We start from the raw sequence: 20,723 nt of genomic DNA, 5'->3' as shown, positions 1-20,723 counted from the left end.
GTATCCAGTCTGAGTCCCTCCCTGCAAGGCTCTAATAACAGCCCTAATTTATTGAGCATTTGCTAACTCACAGACAGTTGAAGTAACTTTCATGAGGTCCTACGGCTAGAAAGCAAGAGAGCTGGAATTCATCACCAGTGCCCACACGCTTAGCCCCTGTGCCTGTAAGTTCCAGAAGAGGAAATATTTGAAACCTTTTGAAACATCTTGCATTTTTAAAAAAATGTCTGAAGCTAATACTTTGGGACATTAGCTAATTCTGTGGAACATCAGTCCAACAAGATCCACCTTGAAACAGGGCTCACCATCAAAATGTTTCAGAAAATAAAACTTGCCTTATCTTCTCTACTGAAGATTCACAGTGGATTCAGCCTCCTTAGGGCCTGAGAAGTTCTACGGCTTTACTTCGCTTTGTTTAACAGAGCATTTCTCAGACTTAATTACCCATAAAACTACTAGCCGCCTAACCGGTTGGGCGTAGCTTCTGAGGGACTGTTCTTGGAAATGCTGAGCTAGGCGTGTAGACCCAAGTTGGAAAATGGCCTCTTGCAGGATGCAGCAAACCACAGATAGATTTTATTTGAACTTCAGTGTTTTAATATTTTAATTGGATACTGTTTTAAAATGGACAAAGTTGACAATATCTTAAAATTATGAAATTCCAATACAGTTCCAGGTTTCAGATGTTTCTGGAAAGTGGGAAGTTTCATCCTGGACAGGATGTGAGTTGTGGCTGACCCTTGGAATGGGGCATTCTCTCTCTAGCTCCTCCGGTCCCCACTCCTCCCTTGTTCCCAACAGTGCGGCTTGGGAGTTGTCCTTCACTTCAACACGTGCGTGATTATTTTTTTGCGGCAAGGTTGCGAGTGAAGTGAAATATCTCCATCACAGACCACTTTGCTTCCTTCCTACATTTATCACAATTTGATGCTACATAGGGGACCATCTGGTTACTAAAGTACAAATCCAGCCTGAGAGTTAATCTTCTGGCAGGTGTCGAACAATAAATAAGAGGCTTGAATGTGCTCATGTATTCGTTCAACAAACATCTGAGGACTTTCTTTGTGCCAGGAATGATTTTAGGGATATAATGATGTACCTCATGAAAGCTTTCATTCCAATGAAGAAAGCAACAATAAATAAGAAAATAAACAAACAGGGGCGCCTGGGTGGCTCGGTCGGTTAAGCATCTGACTCTTGGTTTCAGCTCAGGTCATGATCTCAGGGTCATGAACTTGAGCCCCGCATTGGGGGAGTGCAGAGTCTGCTTGAAATTCTCCCTCTCCCCCCACCTCTCCCCCTCCTCCCACTCTCTCTGTCCAAATTAAATAAATAAATAAATAAAACGAAGTGCTATGAATGAAATCATCAGGGAGAAGTAGAGTGGAGAGGTAGCAGATAACTAAGTGGGCAGGGGGCAGGTCCAAGGAGTTCGGTCTAACCTACAAATTCAGGGAAAAAGATGGGACTTTTTTTTTCTTTTTCTGTACAAAGCCAAACGATTCTTAGAAGGTCTGCAGCCTAATTTTGGCAGCCTGCAAAACCGTTTTCTCGCTACTGAGAAGTGTTTGTTAAACAGATGACAAACATATTCTAGCCTATGGGTCATTAGCTTTTATATTTTGAAGGACTTTTTAAAAAAACTGGATATTTTCCCTCTAATAAGTGTGAAAGGCCATGATCACTCTCGAGCTTGCCCATGTTAGAAGAGAAGAGTCTTCCACAAATCCTTTCTGCCCAATGGGACTCGCCCCAGGAATCACTCTCCACCCGCTCTTTGCCCACAGCAACTGTATTTTTCCATTTCACATCCTACAGAGTGGGCGTGGAGAAGGCGTCCCGAAGCACTGACGGCTGCAAAAGTAAAGCAAAACCAAGAGGCAAGAAAAGCACATTTCAGTGCTTAATTCTCTACCCACATTTCATTTGCTGTTGGAAATCAAGTTGACAAACTCACTTACCCTGCAAGTGGACGAGTTCTGAGAGAACATGGAAAACCTTACTGGCAGGAAGGGAGTGTGAATTGCTTTCTCTGATAGATTGCTTTACCCCCTTCCAACTCCGACCACAATGAACAACTGCCTTATTTAATCTTATAAATACAACATCTCTGCGTCCGTCAACCCCATAGATTAATGAGGCCCTACCTACCTCGGATAGGTGCCGAGCCCCGAGACGCGTTCTTAATACCCCGAGGTTAGGTCTGCAGAGTGTTAAAGCGGGTGGTGATCTTACGATTTACAATAAAGAGCGTCAGACCGGATAAGCTGGTCGAGCCCAGTCTATTTCAACTAGAATAAGCAGATGAAATAAACACTGTTGCCTCTCTTCCAAAAACAGGAGGGAAAATGGGTAAGTAGAACATTTTTAGATCTGTGTCACGCAGCTTAGGTTGTCCTCTTAGGAAACACGCCAGAAGACAAAGAAAAGATAGGTTTCGCATTTCAGTGTTTTTATGTTATTTGTATTGCCCTCTGAAGTCTTTGGTAATTTCTTAATTAGGAAGCTTGTCTCAACGATGGCACGTCAGCTGTCTCGAATAATGTGCTTTTTTTTTTTTTTTAAAGATTTTATTTATTTATTTATTTATTTGTCATAGAGAGAGAAGCGAGAGCGAGCACAGGCAGACAGAGTGGCAGGCAGAGGCAGAGGGAGAAGCAGGCTCGCTGCCAAGCAAGGAGCCCGATGTGGGACTCGATCCCAGGACGCTGGGATCATGACCTGAGCCGAAGGCAGCTGCTTAACCAACTGAGCCACCCAGGCGTCCCACGAATAATGTGCTTTTTGAACAAGCCACTTGACATCTAGTAATTTATTGAGAAAATGGGCAAAATTTTATCTACAAGGCTTTTTTTTTTCATTCCAGAGATGTCTGTAAGAGGAAAGTTGGGAAGATTAAAACAGTCCAATAAGGTAGCTGTTCTGTTGATTACGGGACTCCCTTACACCGGACATCATAAGCCAGCATGACACAGACCTGGAAGGAGTGACCTGTGACGACAGTGTTACAGGAGAAGAGCAGGGCTCAAAACAAGAAGGATCCTTGTAGGGAAAAATCTGCCCGCTGGCCCACACATACACATTCTTTTGGAACTCAAAGAGGGGCGTGGAATGAAAAATTACACGTTGTTTTGTTTTGTTTTTTTAAGATTTTATTTATTTATTTATTTGACAGAGAGGGAGAGATCACAAGTAAGCAAAGCAGCAGGCAGAGAGAGAGGGGTAAGCAGGCTCCCCGCTGAGCAGAGAGCCTGATGCGGGGCTCGATCCCAGGACCCTGAGATCATGACCCAAGCCGAAGGCAGAGGCTTAACCCACTGAGCCACCCAGGTACCCCCAAAATTACACATTATCGATAGCAGTCGTTTTCAGTAGTGGAGTAATGGAATAATGGGTGCCGGTTACGTTTTTCTTCTTTGCTCATCCCTTTCTTTCCGTTTTATAAAAGCAGCAGGCACGGGGCCCTGCCAGGCTGAGTTAAAGGGCAAGCTGCAATCCAGGTAATGTCCAGGTCCTTCCAGCAGAGTGCGCTGTAAGGCTTGCGGCATCCCTGGTGGCCAGCCGTAAGGCTGCTAATAACAGTTTCCACAAGTTCTTTTTTTCTTGACCGGAATTCCGGAACTGTGCAATCCAGAACTAGGATGGCAAGTTCCTGTTCAGAAATAACACTGGATCTTTAAATACACTTGGAACCGATGTGTAGTAATCTCCAGTAGGGGATGAGAAAGAGGAATTTGGCTGTGGACGGGTGATCTTTGAAGCCTTCCATAACTGGCATTTCTTGGGCGCTGTGTTCTTTCCCTATTTTTGCCCTGAGCTTAAACAACGTGGATGCCTTTTTATCAGCCGGTGTGAATTTGGGCGGGAAGAGTGGGGAAAATAAAAATTAGCTACAGTGACCAACTTGACCAACTCTCCTTAGATGGTTTTGAGCTCCGTGGGAAAACAAAGTAAATGTATTATATGTAACATAGGAAACATATATGTAGGCAGGGAGGGTTTTTTTTTTTTTTTTTTTTGGTAAGATTTTATTTATTTATTTGACAGACAGAGATCACAAGCAGGCAGAGAGGCAGGCAGAGAGAGAGAGAGAGAGGAGGAAGCAGGCTCCCTGCAGAGCAGAGAGCCCAATGCGGAGCTCGATCCCAGGACCCTGGGATCATGACCTGAGCCGAAGGCAGAGGCTTTAACCTACTGAGCCACCCAGGCGCCCCTAGGCAGGGAATTTTGAAGGTCCCCCAGAACAGTTTTAGGAAACTTTGGTTTTGGAGTTCCTTTCTTGTTTATTAATTTGTTTTCCCTTCTGGGCAAATGGGAAGATGAATTCTATCTTCAAGAATTAACCAAATTCCATTTTTCTCCCTCAATCTGACAATGGCTCCATGCAGGTGATGGGACTTTCAGAGGAAGACAGTCTGGAGACCATTGCTGCCTAGCACACGATGCCCTTTGTGCCACTGGGGCATCCAAGTGGGAGAGGAAACAGAGCTTTCCCTTTTATCCCCGGGCAGCATGTGGCTCAAATTTCTAACAGATGGAAAGGAATGGAGTAATGGGTTTCTGTACCATTCAGTGTTCTTCGGACAAATTTTCTTGTGTTAAACTGTAAGCTAGAAGCTGATTCTTGGTACAATGATTCAAACCGAAACCCAGGACACACCATCAGTGAAGAAACCTAGATGAGGGAGACATTTATCACTAATAGCTCCAGACAAGGCTTTCATGCCTTGTGTTTTCACTTTAACAACGTAGACATTGCTTGAAGAGGCCGAGAGCCAGTTGATAATTCACAGTTGAAGGAAGGTGCCAGAAGTTCCATATGGGTTTTATTATAGACAATCAAATTATGATAAGGCAGCATTATTTTTCAACATGACAAATTGTGATCACTTAACTAGTGTCCCTGTCTGTTTGCCCTTTGAAGCCAACAGCAAGGGGGGAAAATAGGCTTCTTCCACACAGATGGAAAACAAGCTGACACCATGAACACCTGTTTGTATCAAAGAAGTTCCCAGATATTTCCTGGGGAGTGTTTTTGCTTCAGTCCAAAATTTCTGTTCGTTGAGCATGATCTGGAGGCCTAATGAGAATAGCAAAGACATATTTGTAGTTAGGAACAAAGATCATTCTACAAATAACTCAATATGTAAGGCATCATCTTTCCAACTGTATTTAGTTTCGCCCTCTGGGAGTTTTTTAAAATTTGGAATTAGTCGCCTACATTTTGTTTTAATTTTGATTTTTATACATAATACCTGGCTCAAATTAAGAAATTCTAAAAATGGTCTACCTGTCTACCAATGCCATCCCCAGTAGATAATTACCAGTTGCATTTTTAAGTGCATCTTTCCAGGATCTCTCTGGACATACATAAGCAAATGCAAGCATAAATTTTTATTCCTTTTTTTTTTTTTTACACAGAAGATGATATAATATACACTCGGTTCTAGTCCATGCTTTTTTTTTTTTTCAGACAACACTATTTCAATACCTGTACAGCTTCCTCATTTCTAACACTCATGTACTATTCCGTTGTGTGAGTGTTCCAAGATCTAGTCTTCCTGGACCCAAACAATGATATTGGGCTGATTTCCCAACATTTGCTAGTGCCCCACAGTAAACAACTTCATGAGTTTGGTTTTTCACACGTGTGTGACTTGAAGTTGAGAGTCAATGCTTAGAAGCAGAATCACTAGATAAAAGAGTCTGTTCTTTTTTAAAAATTTTGGTAGATAATGGCAAATTGCCCTCAATCAGGACTAAACTAATTTACATTCTGAACAGCAGTAAACAAGACTGCTTGGTTCTCAAACCAGCCTCCCAGTGGAACGTTTCCAAACTTTCGGACTTTTATTTTTTTCTCTCAATCTTTCCTTTAATGGTGTCCAGATTTTGAGTCACAGTTACAAAAGTCTTCTCCATCCAAAATTATAAAATATAAATATTTTTCTCATGTTTTCGTCTAGAGTTTTTATCCATTTGGATTTTGTTCTTCTATAGGATTGACTTAGGGCACCAAGTTGATTTGCTTTCATATGACCACCTGGTCCCTGTATGTTTGATTAAATAGTCCTCCGCTTTGAATAGATTTGAGGTGTCCTCTTTATCATACCCTAAATTCCTATATGTCCCGGGATAATATGTGTCATATAGCAGGGAAGAAGAATAGAGACAAGAGAAATTAAAATAGAACAACTCTTGGTTTTGAGCAAACACCTGAAGGAAGGGAGTTGGCAGGGGTAAGGCAGCATGGAGCGTACATGCTTTTTGCCTTGGAAATAATTTGGGTCTGGAGTCAAATTCCAGTTCTACTCTACAACCATATGCAAGTTATCTATCCTTCTCATGCATCGATTTATTCATCAGTAAAAAACCAAAAAACCCTAAAACTGCATATAGTACATACTTCACGGAATCCTTGTAAGAATTACATGAAGACTTTTGGGACACCTGGCTGACTCAATCAGTTAAGCATCTGCCTTCAGTTCAGGTCATGATCCCGGGGTCCTGGGATCAAGCCCCACATCAGGTTCCCTGGTCAGTGGGGAGTCTGCTTCTCCCTCTACCCCTCCCCCCATTCATGGTCTCTTTCTTTCCCTCTCCCCACCTTTTCTCTCTCTTTCTCCCTGACAAATAAATAAGTAAATAAATCTTAAAAAAAAAAAGAATTGCATGGGGCCTTTATAACTAGTTTAGCAGGGCCTGACACATAAAGGTTGGTCATGATTATTATCATTGATCTTTTTTGCTCGTTATACTTTCCTCAAAGAATTCGTGGCTGCAGAATATCCCATCACATGGAATGTGTCATTCCTACATGTAGAAATGTAGGTTAATGTAGCCTAGAGGTTAATCTCATACGCAAATACCATGTACAAATTTATTGACCTATTCCAGAATTGTTGGACTTTTCATTGATTCTTCATTCTTCCAGAACTATCCTCAAATGATTTTTTAAAAAATTTTTAATCTTGAAATTATTGTAGATTCACATGCGGTTGTAAGAGATGATACAAAGAAATCCCTTTATCCAGGATCCCTCAGCGGTAACATCTTGCAAAACTATGATACAATATCACAATCAGGATATTGACATTGATACGGTCCCATGGAGAACATGTCCACTTCATGCTGCCCTCCTCTCCCTACCTCCACTTCCCTTCCAGCTCCACCCTCTTTCCCAACTTCTGGCAAACCCCCATCTGTTCTCCGTTTCAATAGTTAGGTCTTTTCAACAACGGTATATCAATGGAATCACGCAGTCTGTACACTCTGGACAGGCTTCTTTCCTCCAGCAGAATTTTCTGGAGGCTCATTGAGGTCATTAAGTCTATCAATACAAATTGTTCCTTTCCTTCCTTTTTTATTGCTGAATACTATTCTCTGCTACCGAGAGATCACATTTTGTCTAGCCATTCATCCCTTGAAATACATTTGGATGTTTCTGGTTTGGGGTTATTACAAACAAAGTTGCTATAAACTTTCATGTGCAGGTTTTTCTGTGAATATATGTCTTCATTTCACTGGTGAAAAAAAAGCCCAGGATATTGCAATTGCTGGGTTGTATTGTGGTTGTGTACTTCATTTGTCAAGAAACTGGCAAACCCTTTTCCACACAGGCTGTGCCATTGCTGCCCACCAGCAAGCCATGTGTGAGCGATCTAGTTTTTCTGCCTCCTTGTCAGCACTTTTTTGCTCAGTGGCTGCTCTTATTTGCAGGTTGCTGGCTCCTCCATTTCCAAGTCTAGGATCTATGAGGCAAGAAGAAACCCCAGGGCCCTCCCCTCCCCAGGGTGTCTCCATTTCCTAGCTGGTCTGTCTTCTCTCCACCGGACGGAGAGAAAGCAGGGACTTCCCATTGTGCTTACTGGGAGGATAAGGAAACTTCATATTCTCTGTCTTTCTGGAACCAGAAGTCATGTTCTCTTTAAAAGTCAGTCTAAGGAGGAAAAAAAAAAAAAAAACCAGTTCAAGGAAAGGGCTCAAGTTCAAGTGAGGATTTCAATGGAAAGTCCATAAAGCTCTCACTGGTGAAGGTCCCCCCGGCAGACCCACAACCTCTGTGCACTGGGCAGGAGGGGCTCACCCTCCTGTTAGCCGAGACTTGCGACCCAACTGCACCTGGGAATCAGGGAGGCAGAAGTCAGAGTCTTCAGGGATGTCAGGAGATGATGCCATGGGGCAGAGGAGGGAGTTGGAGGTCTCCTCTGTTCCTGGAGTCCTGTCCAACCATGTATCCCCCACTCAGAGTGCTTTGTCCTGGGTAAAGAGGTACTAATCGTTATCCGCTTCCTCAGAGGATAGCCACTGTGGCAGGATTTCCCTGTCGGTCCCCCAAGGACCACCACTTATTTCCAGGAAGTTCAATAAATGTCCCTGCGTGTCTAATCTGGGATCACAGAGATAATCATTGCCTCTTGCCCCCCCGCAGGAATCACCCGTCCGGGAGCCGGCCATGGCCTAGAACCAGGCCCTTCCCCTCCCTGTGAGGAACACTGGGAGCCCATGGGCTGTGGGGCCAGAGGGCCTCAGAGCAGCTGACCCAGCCTGGACGTCAGGGGCCTTCCAGAAAAGATTCCTCCCCCGCCCCCACATGTCCGTTCCTGGAGGACTTCACCCAGCACCAAATCACCCTCTGTTCCCTCGTGTTCATTTGTTGTCTTGCAATCGTCACTGCTTGAGGCATAAGTTACATTTATTGGTTCATCTGTATTTTTGTTTGGTTTTGCTTTGCTCCGCTGCTAGAAGGTCAGCTCTCTGAGGACAAGGCACTGTGTGTCTCAGTCCCTGCTCTATGCCCAGTGACTTGGTCCATGTCATGTGCCTGGTAGACACCTGATAGTTTCTTTCCTAATTCTTTTGCTATCACAGGCAATCCCAGACATTCTAGGGATTCAAAAGTCCAGTCCAATTTTAAAACTTCAATCTTGGGGTGGCTGGGTGGCTCAGTTGGTTGAGCTTCTGCCTTTGGCTCAGGTCATAACCCCAGGGTCCTGGAATCAAGTCCCACATGGGGCTCCCTGCTCAGCAGAGAGCCTGCTTCTCCCGCTGCCTGCTGCTCCCCTTGCTTATGCTCACCTGTGTGCCCTCTCTCTCCCTGACAAATAAATAAATAGAATCTTTAAAAAATTTAAAAAAAAAACTTCCATCTCATATCCATTTTAACATTCATCCCAGTTTTTTCTGGAATCAAGCTGTGATGCAACCTTGGACTTACCATCTGGAGGGGGTAGGATTTTCCCTTCTACTTCTCCTCTGCCCCCAGGTGTGTGCATCTGGGGAGGAGGGATGGAGAGACAAGAGTTCTAGTTTTTTTGCCTTTTGGTGCCATTGTCTTCTCTTGACTCTTTGCATTTTTTGCATTGCAGGCAACCACAGACGTCCTCTGGGACGGAGATGTGCCTTCTCTGCCTTAAAATTCCCTGCGGGAACTCTCTACTTTCTGCTGCCCTTGAGTCTCATTGCCTGCTCCCCACCCCTGTGGTGAGGGACAGCAAGGCTGCTCCAGCCCAGAAACCTTCCACAGCCCCTGTTCCTTAAGTGGGCCCTCTGCATGTCCTCAATCCGGCTCAGGGTGGCATATCCCTAACCACCATGACTGCCATAGCCCCTTCACCATAGTTGAACTAAATAACCTCACCCCAAACCTTCCCCAGCCCTCTTCCCTCCTCATCTTCTCTACATTTTTCATGCTCTTATCTCTGGCTAAAACCCCTCCCCCACCTCCACCCATCTCCCCCCACCTCCACCATCACAGGCTCCATGGCCAAGGGCAACACTGCTTTGTCCTCAGGTCTTCCCTCCTCTTGACTCTGGTTGTTCTCAGCCCCGGGGCATCCTGCAATCCCCCAGGACTCTGTAGACCTCCAGAAAGTCTCATTCAGTTGGTCTGAGCAGGGTCTGGGCAGGGGCATTGGCTTAACCACTGCCCATATGGTTCCAATGTGCCATCCAAGTAGGCGTCCATGGGCCAGAGGGACTCACTTGTCTTTTACTCAGAGGACTGTCCTCCCTCCCAGCCTTTGTCCACTACAGACTGGCCGCAGAGGGAGGCCTTGTAGAATAGCGAGCATTCATGGGAAGCTTACCAGATGCTATGGCTTGTCCTGAGTCCTGTACGTGGACTCTCACCTTTACTGCCCCAACCGCTCTAGGAGGCGGCCCCAGAGCCCGGGCTGACACCTGTGGTCTCTCTGCAGTTTGGGTCTAGTCCAACTCTCCCAACCCCATAGCTACTGAACGCAGATGAGGAAACGAGTGATGGCTTTGTCCTAGGCCACACCGTAAGTCAGACCCAGTGCAACATTTCTCAGTGAGATTTATTCCTGTTACTGCTTTCGTGATGGCTCCTCTTCCAAAACACCTGTTTGGTTATTTATGTAATTTTTTTTTAATTTCAAATTTTATTTCAAATGTTCTTTGTACTCAGCTTCACCTACGCAAAAATATCCGTAGTACCGAAGGTTTGATGCTGGGAATATTTTTCTAAAGCACACTGGAACAATAACTGTGTGTGTGCGCACACCTGTGGTATACCAGCCCTCATGGGCTGTAAACAGGATGTTCAGCCATCCTCCCCCTTAACATCGTGGAGCAGAAATATACCTGGAATAAAAAAAAAATTTTTTAATTCATATAAAAGCCTGGATTTTTTTTTAAGATTTTATTTATTTTTTGACACACACACACACACACACACACACACAGAGAAAGTACAAGCAGAGGGACAGGCAGAGGGAGAGGGAGAAGCAGGCTCCCCGCTGAGCAGAGAGCACGATGCAGGGCTCGATCCCAGGACCCTGAGATCATGACCTGAGCTGAAGGCAGACACTTCACTAACTGAGCCACCCAGGCACCCCTAGAACCTGTTTATTAAAAGAGCATCTCCTCCAACACCACAGTTTTTGCCTGGAATTTGCTAGAAAACCTAACAAGATTTTTAAGTCCATGTCTCTTAGCTGCTTTTAGTTTTACAAAGTTCCAGACCTTTATAAGACATTTCATGAGAGGCAGCTCTCCCTTTGGAAAGAGTGCTGGGGTAGGGAACCCTCGGGATACATGTGTCATTATTACCTTTTCAAATATTCATCAAAATGGGTGTTTGTATTTTTATAGCCCTTCCACAAAAGCCCCATTTTTAATGCAGATGATTCTGGCCTGGCCTCTGGCATTAGGCTAGTCTTGGGCCCATAACCCACATGCCAAGTGAGCACTGAGAACAGGGGTATAGAAACTCAGAGGAGGGAATACATAGATGCTGTGGACGGCAAGACCCATAAAGACGTCAGTGAAGAATGGATGGATTTGAAGTAACCTGGCTTAGCCCAGGGTCATGAGCATAGAGATGGAGCAAGCAGCTCAGGTTTGGAAGGCTTCCTACCCTCCGGCCTGAGTCAGAAGAAAATCAGTTCCTGTATCGTATCCCTTGTACCGATAAACTCCCAGATCCCCAAAACAGAGTTATTATTTTAAAACATCATACTTTCAGGGACATCTGGGCAGCTCAGTCAGTTGACCATCCAACTCTTGATTGCAGCTCAGGTCATGATCGTGGAGAGGTGAGATCGAGCCCCGCATCAGGTGCCGCGCTGAGTGCACAGTCTACCTGAGATTCTCCCTCGCCCTCTGCTCCTCCCCCTGCTTGCGCTCTCTCTCTCTTTAAAATGGGTCAATAAGGGGCACCAGGGTGGCTCAGTGGGTTAAAACCTCTGCCTTCGGCTCAGGTCATGATCCCAGGGTCCTGGGACCAAGCCCCGCATTGGGCTCTCTGCTTAGTAGGGAACCTGCTTCCTCCTCTCTCTCTGCCTGCTTCTCTGTGATCTCGGTCTGTCAAATAAATAAATAAAATCTTTTTTAAAAAATGGGTCAATAAATCTTAAAAAAAAAGTGCTTTTAGAAAGTTGATACGATTCACACCTTGGGGATTGTGGGAAGTCAGATGGAGGCATCTCTGGGGATAATGTGCAGATCATTGGACTAGGTGACCATAAAGTTGAGAGATATTGGCATCATACGCAATGTCTTTGTAGAATTGGGAGAAAGGGGGTTTTGTTCGGGAGGCAACGTGCACTGCTATGTTTGTTACCCTCTGGCTCCAAACAATGTCTCTCCAACTGACTGCAAATGCTGCATATGTTAGAAAGCAGAGGAGGGGAAGGAAGAGGGACTCTCATAAGCTCCTGATTGTTCTGCACACCCGTGGGCAGAAGAAGTATGGCTGGAATTAGGGGGTCAGGGAGAAAGGGGTGCGAAGCAAAAATTATCACTGTGAGAGTCCACATTCAACCAGTGACGACGGGGAAAACTCTTCTTTTACACCTAGGACATAGTGGACAGCAAGGGGATAGAAAGACAAGAGGTCCCCATTGTGAGCTGCTCTGTCCCCGGGAACCCAGAAGAACTGGAGACTGCAAAGGAGGACCCCCAGACCACAAATACAACCGAGAATAATAATTCCATCATGAGCTTCCTTAAAACTCTGGTGAGTGGTTGCTGCTCCTTCTTTCCTTAATCCCATCGCTCCAAAGTTGTGTTAATTCCGAGAATAATATATATTTGCTATTGTATTGGGCGGGGGGGGGGGGATCATGATGGTGCGGCTGGAACATTGGAGAACAGGGACGGGACGTGCTTTGCAAGGGAATTGGATCACATGGAGCTTTCAGTGATGGAGCCCTTAGAGCTGGGAACTGTGTGGTAAACAGCAGGTGCCTGAACTATGTGAGCTACTTTGCAACGCAACTCTCCTGTGGTCCCATGTCTTATGGTCATTGAACATAAACATAGAGAAAAAGCTCCTTGAGCTGTCGACCTATCAAAGCAGTTTTGCCATTCAGATGGCAACTAAAACTGTAGAAATCGATTCCTATCCAGAGGCAGGGACCCATGTCCTGTAACGCTTGCTTGTCTCTGACTCCTCAAGGCAGCCATGGCCTGGTCCACGCCAGACCTATGAGAGGGCTGAATGAATCAATGAATGACTAATCACATGGACAGCTCCAAGTGTGTTTGGGTTCTTTCCAAAGCCCAGGACTAGCCTCAAAAAAGTGAAAACCAGTCAACAGAACATGTCACGAATACCAAAGTGTTGTGCCTTTGCTTGGATCAGTGGTAGGAGTGATGGAAAGTCTCTGGCCTTCCAGGAGACAATTTTGAAGGTGGTCAAGCTCTTAGTGAATGTATAGGTCTGATGCATTTCATCATAAACCCTGACTTTTTTAAAAAAACTTGTTTATACCTAGAAATTATCCAGAAGTCCATGGCTATCTACCGAACTTGGTAGAACGCTTTTGTACTGAAAAGGACTTCTCATTACATTCGTTACCTGCAGATTGAACAGCAACAACCCCCTGAAAAACGATGTCTCTATGAAATCAAATCCCCCTAAAAAGATAGCTATGATTTTTAATATTTGGTTTTCTTAAACTTTTAAGGTTTCACCTAGCAAAACTGAAACAAAAAAAGATCTGGAAGACACGGTAGGTAGTTTGAAGTGTGTTCCTGTTTGGATTTGTGCATGGGATTGGATTTGGATTTGTGTCTGCCACTTGGTTTCTTGAAGTTTGTGTGTGTGTATGTGTTCAGCAATGTCACAGTGCTGTTAGATTGTCTTTAAAGTGTTTCATTCATGTCAGCGGTATTTTGACGAAAATTTTAGTGGAAAGCTTGAAATATTTGCTATCTCTGGATAAATAATGACACAATCACCAATTTCTTATATAAAGTAAGAACGAAATGCTAACAACCACATATCATGTTGGTCTTTTTAACTGTGCATGGAGAGACCCAGGAAATATAGGAATATAGCCAAATTAGCTACTAGAAATGAGGAAGAGGTGAATTATAATTTAAAGTAGAAGTAAACTGCTCTATTTTTGACTTTTAAAAAATACGTTCCATGTTTTTCATGTAATTTGGAAAAAATAGATCTCCACAAAGACAATTGTTGGTGAAATCAAATAGTCACCACTGGATGCTTGCCAAGGGAAGGAATGTTTAGAGTTAGGATGCCCTAGAGAGCCTGAATTTTTTTTCTGTCATTCTAGACATCCAACCAATTCCCTTCAAAATAAATTTTATTTGGAACAACTACTTTCTAGAGATGTTTTCCTTTACCCTTGACAGAACTGATTATCCCTAATGGAACACATGGTTTAACTTTCACGGGAATCGTGAGGAAAGTTTAATCTGGTGACAGATAAATGTCTTGCATCCTTCTTTAGATAACTGAGGGTGCTTTGAGAGACGCTGGGACCCAGTAAATGGCTGGGCCAGCCCAATACATCTGTTACCAATATTTGAAGGGACCAGGTTGCAAAAAGGATCCTAGAATTTGTCTCAAGACCTGCGTTTGAGCTCCAGGCCTGCTATGTGGTAGCTGTGTGACGTGATCTGAACCTATGTGAATCCAACATCTGTAAAATCGGGACAATAAATTCTGTCTCCAACCCCAGTTTTGAAGGAAAGTGTGACAATGCCTGGCAAACTGTGGAACTCTGTTCAAATGTAGGTGATCACTATTTCCATAATCACTGCCAGACGTATTGGACACCATGATGACAATTGTAATGTATCAATTGCTTCTTCTAGAATGTTCTTCTTCCATTCAAAAAAAAATATTTATCTGACTCATCTACATGCTTTTTCCTATAAAATTAGTCGTTTGCTATAAGGCAGCTGGGGTCAAGTTCAATGAATAGTTGGGTCCAAATGTTTCTTTTTTGATTCTGTGTCTTACATTGTTTGAAGTCACACAGTCAGCACAATAGGCTATAAACAGTGGGGTACGTGGGTGTGTTATGTGGCTTCCCAAGTGACCTGATGCGCTCATTCTCTTAGCTGCTCATGCACCAAGACTCCTCCCTCCACCCCCCAGAATGTGGTCCCAACTACACGAACCTAGCTGATAAGATCTCACTACCCTGCCCAGAGAGGTCAGGGTCACTGCCAGTGGAGCTGAGTCTCAGAAGAGGGCTTTGTGAATGTAGGTTGTCTAATACGCAAACCGACCTCTTTCCACAAACCTGCATTTTTAACATCCTTTCTACCAAAGTTCTTGGATTCTTGCTTTCGAAACACATGTACTGTTTGTCCGTCTTCCCATTTGGCCCAGACAATTTTGAACACACTCCATGCTCCATGCAAAATCCCCCACCATTTGTAACTAGAGTCGACAACTCTGAATGGTTGTGGTGGGCTGTTTCAGCTCAGCGGACTGGCGCACAGTAGATGCTTCTCTTGCCGGGGAGATCTATCCATCTAGAAGTCAGTTGAAATTTTTGCAGATGATACGGCTTCCCTGAAGTTCCTAATACTGAATAAAAGATGGGTTGGAGAAAGGAAGCCACTGGAGACAGTGTTTGTTTTGACTCCAGGATGCAAAAATAAATGGTTTTCATGTATCTTTTCCTTTCCTGTGTGACAAGAGTATTTCGATCTTTAAAACTATCGAGTAGGGGCAGAGTTACCTATTTTTATCTGAATATTTTATATCATACAAATCAAGCTTAATGTCCTGTCTTTGTCTTTAGCAAATGGACTTGCGTTAATCTGGGTCACTTAAATAGGTTGCCCTGTTGAAAATCATGTACTGGAAATGGTCTGGGAATCTACTAGGTAGTAAATTGTCTTTGAAAGTTTAAAAAAGATAAACATTCACGTGATGTGAACGTTGTGGTTGGGGGATGGGGTGATCGTGAAAGTGGCAGTTAATTGTGAAAGTGTTTCAATGCACTTAAAAATGACAGGGGAAAAAAGAAGGATTTTGTCTAAAAACAAAGTTCTAAGCTGTGACTGCTGTTGCCCAAAAGGCATCCAAACCAGAAAGTGTCTGTGATGGCCAACCAGGACAGAAGACCTGTGAGAGCCAAGCTAAAGGCGTCAAGAAAAAGCACCTGCATAGCCCCAGGCTAGGATTCGCATTTAGAAAATTCTTTAGGCATAAGGTCTGTATCTTGTTAAATTAGAAAGAAAAAAAAAAAGAAGAAGAAGAAGAACCCTGGTCTTCATCATATGTACACGTGGCTGTGCTGGGTCCCTCCAGCTCTACTTTGGGGAAGACAGCCTGGTGTGATTGGGATTATGCAAGGGAATTAAAAATGACATGAACCAAATTTCAATGATTCTTTTAAGTCTCTGTAATTATTCATAAACATCTGACTAGTTTCTTCCTAGTGTGGACCAGGGTTCTGAAATTATCCTTCTAACTCAGTGTTTCTCAAATGTCTGAAGCATGCATACCATCTCCATCATTTTTGTCAGATGTAGTATTATATGATTGATCTTTTTATATTAAAAAGGACTCATTTCCTATTTAAAGAAAACTTTATATTACCAGATGTGTGGAAAACTCGAGTCATTTTGCATAAAGAGTTAACCATGAATATGGCTCACACACACAAAAAAATTGTATTCTAGCTACCTTGTTTGTGTCAAGCTCCAAATCTAATGCCTTTCTAGCCTTATTAAAATGCAATTTGCCAGCAATAGAAAAATGTTAAAGATGTACCAAGACCAGACTAAGCTTTTCCCCCTGAGTGTTCTTAAAAAGATTAGATGAGAATTGGGGGGAAAATGTATTTTCTCCATTTTAATGGTCTTTTTTTAAATGTTTTATCTCAGCACAACCTAAAGTTGTATATGATACCACCAATGGTATGCTTCCTACACTTTGGGAAATACGCTTCTAACCTCAAGAAAATCATCTTATCTTTCTGTGGTCTGTTCCACCCATTCTCAGTCTTAACTAAGCTCATACTGATCCCAGATAAAAACCCAAGCATAAGAAAACAATGAATGAAGGCAGAGCAATTTCTATCTCCATGCCCTTGGGAAGTGAGGACAACATAGAAGTCAGCTATGGAATTTTCTCTCTTTGAATGGCTAAGAAGGCACCAGGGTTTGTCTGAAACCAGCAGTTAAGATCCTTGAATTGGGCCAGCATCCTTGGACATTTGTTTGAAATATCTGCCATTCTCCACTAAGTTGAATGAACTTAAGGAAAAAAAAAAAAAAAAAAAAAGAAACCTTCCCCAGCGGGATGTTATAGCCCCAGGATTGTGTAGGCAAGTAAAAACTCCATAGAAAGATCTCCTGGCTGAATCTATATTTGCATAAGCAAACTGTGTTATGAAGCCACTCTTGAATTTCCATACAGGCTGATTTGTTTTGTAAAGACAGCAGGGGTGGAGGGATAGAGATTGCGTAGAGCGGGTGGTTGAGGATTAAAACGTGGTGCTACTGTATATGCCTCCAGAATCTCTTTCCTCCACAAAAAGGGGGCCAGCCATGTTCTGTATTCTTTTTTTTTTTAAGATTTATTTATTTATTTATTTATTTATTTATTTATTTATTTGACAGGCAGAGATCACAAGTAGGCAGAGAGAGAGGAGGAAGCAGGCTCCCTGTCGAGCAGACAGCCCGATGTGGTGCTCGATCCCAGGACCCTGATATCATGACCTGAGCCAAAGGCAAAGGCTCAACCCACTGAGCCACCCAGGCGCCCATGTTCTGTATTCTTAAGGTCCCCCCAGATCACTGGCTTCACATCCTGGCACTGAGTTACATTTTGGGCAAAGATAGGATTCAGGGGAAATACTGGGAAGAAAGAGAAGAGACACCCCTTTCTGGACTGTAAGGTTTTGCCTTTTTATGTAAAGTAAGGAGATAATTCCCAAATGTTCTCATTTGTGCAGCAATTTGCTAGCGCTTTTTGGCTTTTACCTCCTTTTACCTCACTTTACGATTCTGTCATCCAAAAAGATAGGAAAATAGGGCCATTAACACGGACCAGACAGACAGTTGCATGGTTAGAGGAGGTGTGTGGCTCATTCTCAATTTCGTTGTAACCTTGGAAAGAAAAGAGGAAATCCAAGCAAATTCAGGGATAAAAACATCATCTTCTGGTTTTGCAATTCAAGAAGGAAAAAAATACAATGAGGACCCATTGGGATCAACTCCTAGATTCCCATCTCTTTATCTCCATTTTTCTTCCTATGAAAAGAAAATTTTCTTTAAAAAATTTTCTTCTTAGTATAAAAGAATAGGGAGTCCTGGAATTAATAAGTGAAATAAGCTTCTTGTTATAAATAGAGTGTCAGCTTTTCTTTGCTGAATTTGGATCTTTCTCTCTTGGCTTAATCACATGCTATGCTTCGGAATCAAACTTTTTCACATGTTCCTCAAACACTGAACATGACAACACGCACACAAGGCAAGGCATTGTTTTAGGATTTTTTATTTATTTATTTATTTATTTATTTATTTATTTTTCCTGCCATACCCAGAAATGCATGTTTCCCCACTCAGGTTTTCTTATTGCCCACCCTCTCTGTAGGGCTACTAAAATATTAGTAGGTGACTTGTGTGATTCCTAAGCTCTGCCCCACATTCATTGTTTTCCATTCCTCGGTGTCATGTTTACCTCTAACTAACCGCTCCCCTCTTCCACGCCCAAGTGTGAAACAAGATGAACACTTAACTAGGGAAGAAGGTCAGGTCATTTGATACGCAATCCCCAAATCTAGTATGTTAGAATTTCATGGGTAGTGTTGCCAGTTAAAATACAGACACTCCCTTAAATTCAGATTTCAGATAAACAGCAAATAACTTTTTAGTATAAATATAAATATGTCCCAGGCAATCCTAGGAATATACATTCTTAGGCTTCAAAATTATTCTTCGTTGATCTGAAATTCAAATTATCAGGATTATCTTATCTTCTTCTTATTGAGAGTGTTGGCTAAATCGGGCAACGCTATCCATGAGATTGACTCCGGAAAATACCGAGCTTTTGTGATCTCTTCCACAATGCAGACAAAGAGCATTAATATTCAGCTGGCAGAACAGCACCTGGGGCACTTCTTTGGGAAGTGGAGAGATGGATGGGCAGGGAGAAAAGACTGCAGGTGGCCTATGGCTCCAGAGCCCTCTAAGGAGGGGGAGGGCGGGCAGCAACAATGTGGGAGGATCCTGTGTAGGCATTTCTCTCTGGTCCTTTCCATACAATTATTTAGTTATTTATTTAATACCTATTTTGTGGCAGACCCTGGGTCTGATGGGAGCTACGGATGTAATGGCGTCCAAGGCAATGGCTCTTACCCTCAAAGCTCATGATCTGGGCAGGAAGATACATATTCAACAAACAATTACACTAATATATTACAGTTATATTATTCTATATATAATACAGTTATCTCTTTGCAATGTTTTTTAAGAGTCTCTGGGTATTTTCCCAGCGCAAAGAGAAGAGGATGGCCCATTTCCCGATGAAACCGATGAGTGTAGATGTGTTTCTCAGCCTTTTTGTCATTATCACCTTCCCAGTGTGAAACTTTTTTAGATATTTTCTCCTTGGATGGGTACAGTAGCACAAGGAGTGGGGAGACTTTGGTTTGTTGGAGGTGGTGTAGTATAGAGGAGGGGGTAAGAGCTTGGGTTTGGGTGTCAGATTCCCCGGATTTTGATGTCAACTCTGGCCCCTTATTAGTGTAGTTGTGGGAAAGTTTTTTAACCATCTGGGACCAAAATTTCCTTCTCTGTAAAATGAATGTAATAATCAGCTCCTTCCTCATAGAACTACTGTTAGAACATTCAGTCATTTAGAACAGTGTCTGGCACTGGTATCTTTGATTGTGATTATTAAATCAAAGTTAAAAGTTGGAGACAATGTCCCTTACATTTATTTTAACCTCTTTTAATTTCACAACTGGAAAAAAAAAATTTCACAACTGGATTCGTCAAATAGTACGTGTATAATATAAGCAAATGCACACGTATTGGAGGAACAGATTCAAACTCTTTTCACTGATGGGAACATCATCAAAACCATTTGAAGACCAGTGGCCTCAGTATAAACTAACTTTCTCACAGGAAAGTGCCTCTTACCAGCACCTTGATTCCTAATGACTTATATAACGTAATGTATTCTTTTGCAAAAAGAAACTATCTTGACTTTTCCCAAAATTTTAACACAAATCTGCATTCATATAGAATCTTTTCAAGGACAGAAAATGATAAAAAAAGAAAATTAACATGTGTAATCCCAGCGTAGGCTTATTAAAAAAAGAGATCTCACACTTTTGAAATCCAGAGGTCATTTTAATTTTTTTTTTAACTCTCTAGGGTGCTGAAAAGTCACCTGCCACTTCATCTGATGTCAAGTCAGACAAAGCAAACTTTATCTCCCAGGAGACCAGAGGGGCAGCTAAGAACCCTCCATCCACGGATACTGCAAAAGAAACTGCCAAGGAAAAGGGGGGACCCAGCTCTCTGCCTCTGGGCAAACTATTCTGGAAAAAGGTAAGTCCCATTTTCAAGACTTGTGGAGTATAGTTGGGTCTAGGGTGACTGGAGAAATTATTTCATTTGGGGTCACCCCTGTGCTCACCAAGTACAGAGTTTATTCCCCCCCCCCCCCCCAAATGACTCAACTAGCCATTGAGCTGAAACCTTGTAATTTACTCCTGGGAAGAATGAAGTGTCTATGGTGTGAGAAGCATGTGTTTCATGGGAAAGACAAGGAAATAAACAAGTTGATTTTTTCATTCTTGGAGTTTCTTCGGTTCATGACAGACAGTCGTGGTATTTTGTGATTTCATTTTCTTTCCAAAATGGCTTAGTACTCTGGCTTTCTCCCGGATTCCTCTGACCACTGTCCCCACCAGCCAGCTGAACCACCTCTGGGCGCCACTCTCTTTCCCTCAGCAAGATAGAATCAGTCATTA

At 43.0% G+C, this 20,723-nt stretch overlaps 1 protein-coding gene across 11 annotated transcripts in view; it reads left to right on the top strand.

Annotated features, from left to right (window-relative positions):
* The window catches only part of BCAS1 (brain enriched myelin associated protein 1), a 92,580-nt gene that overhangs the window by 41,128 nt on the left and 30,729 nt on the right, over window positions 1–20,723 (top strand). For 6 of the 11 annotated variants that reach the window (XM_047746330.1, XM_047746326.1, XM_047746324.1 and 3 more), the window contains exons 5-8: window positions 12,323–12,481; window positions 13,434–13,478; window positions 15,810–15,944; window positions 20,122–20,298. In XM_047746330.1, the coding sequence (XP_047602286.1) occupies window positions 12,323–12,481; window positions 13,434–13,478; window positions 15,810–15,944; window positions 20,122–20,298 (516 nt within the window). The remainder of the gene's footprint in view (window positions 1–12,322; window positions 12,482–13,433; window positions 13,479–15,809; window positions 15,945–20,121; window positions 20,299–20,723) is intronic. The other 5 variants (XM_047746329.1, XM_047746325.1, XM_047746334.1 and 2 more) reach the window with 2 other exon arrangements.

This window comes from Lutra lutra, chromosome 9, assembly GCF_902655055.1.
Source record: "Lutra lutra chromosome 9, mLutLut1.2, whole genome shotgun sequence".
In the NCBI taxonomy this organism is placed as follows: domain Eukaryota; kingdom Metazoa; phylum Chordata; class Mammalia; order Carnivora; family Mustelidae; genus Lutra; species Lutra lutra.
The sequence above is the reverse complement of the archived record's forward strand: the minus strand, read 5'-3'. Positions and strand labels throughout refer to the sequence as shown.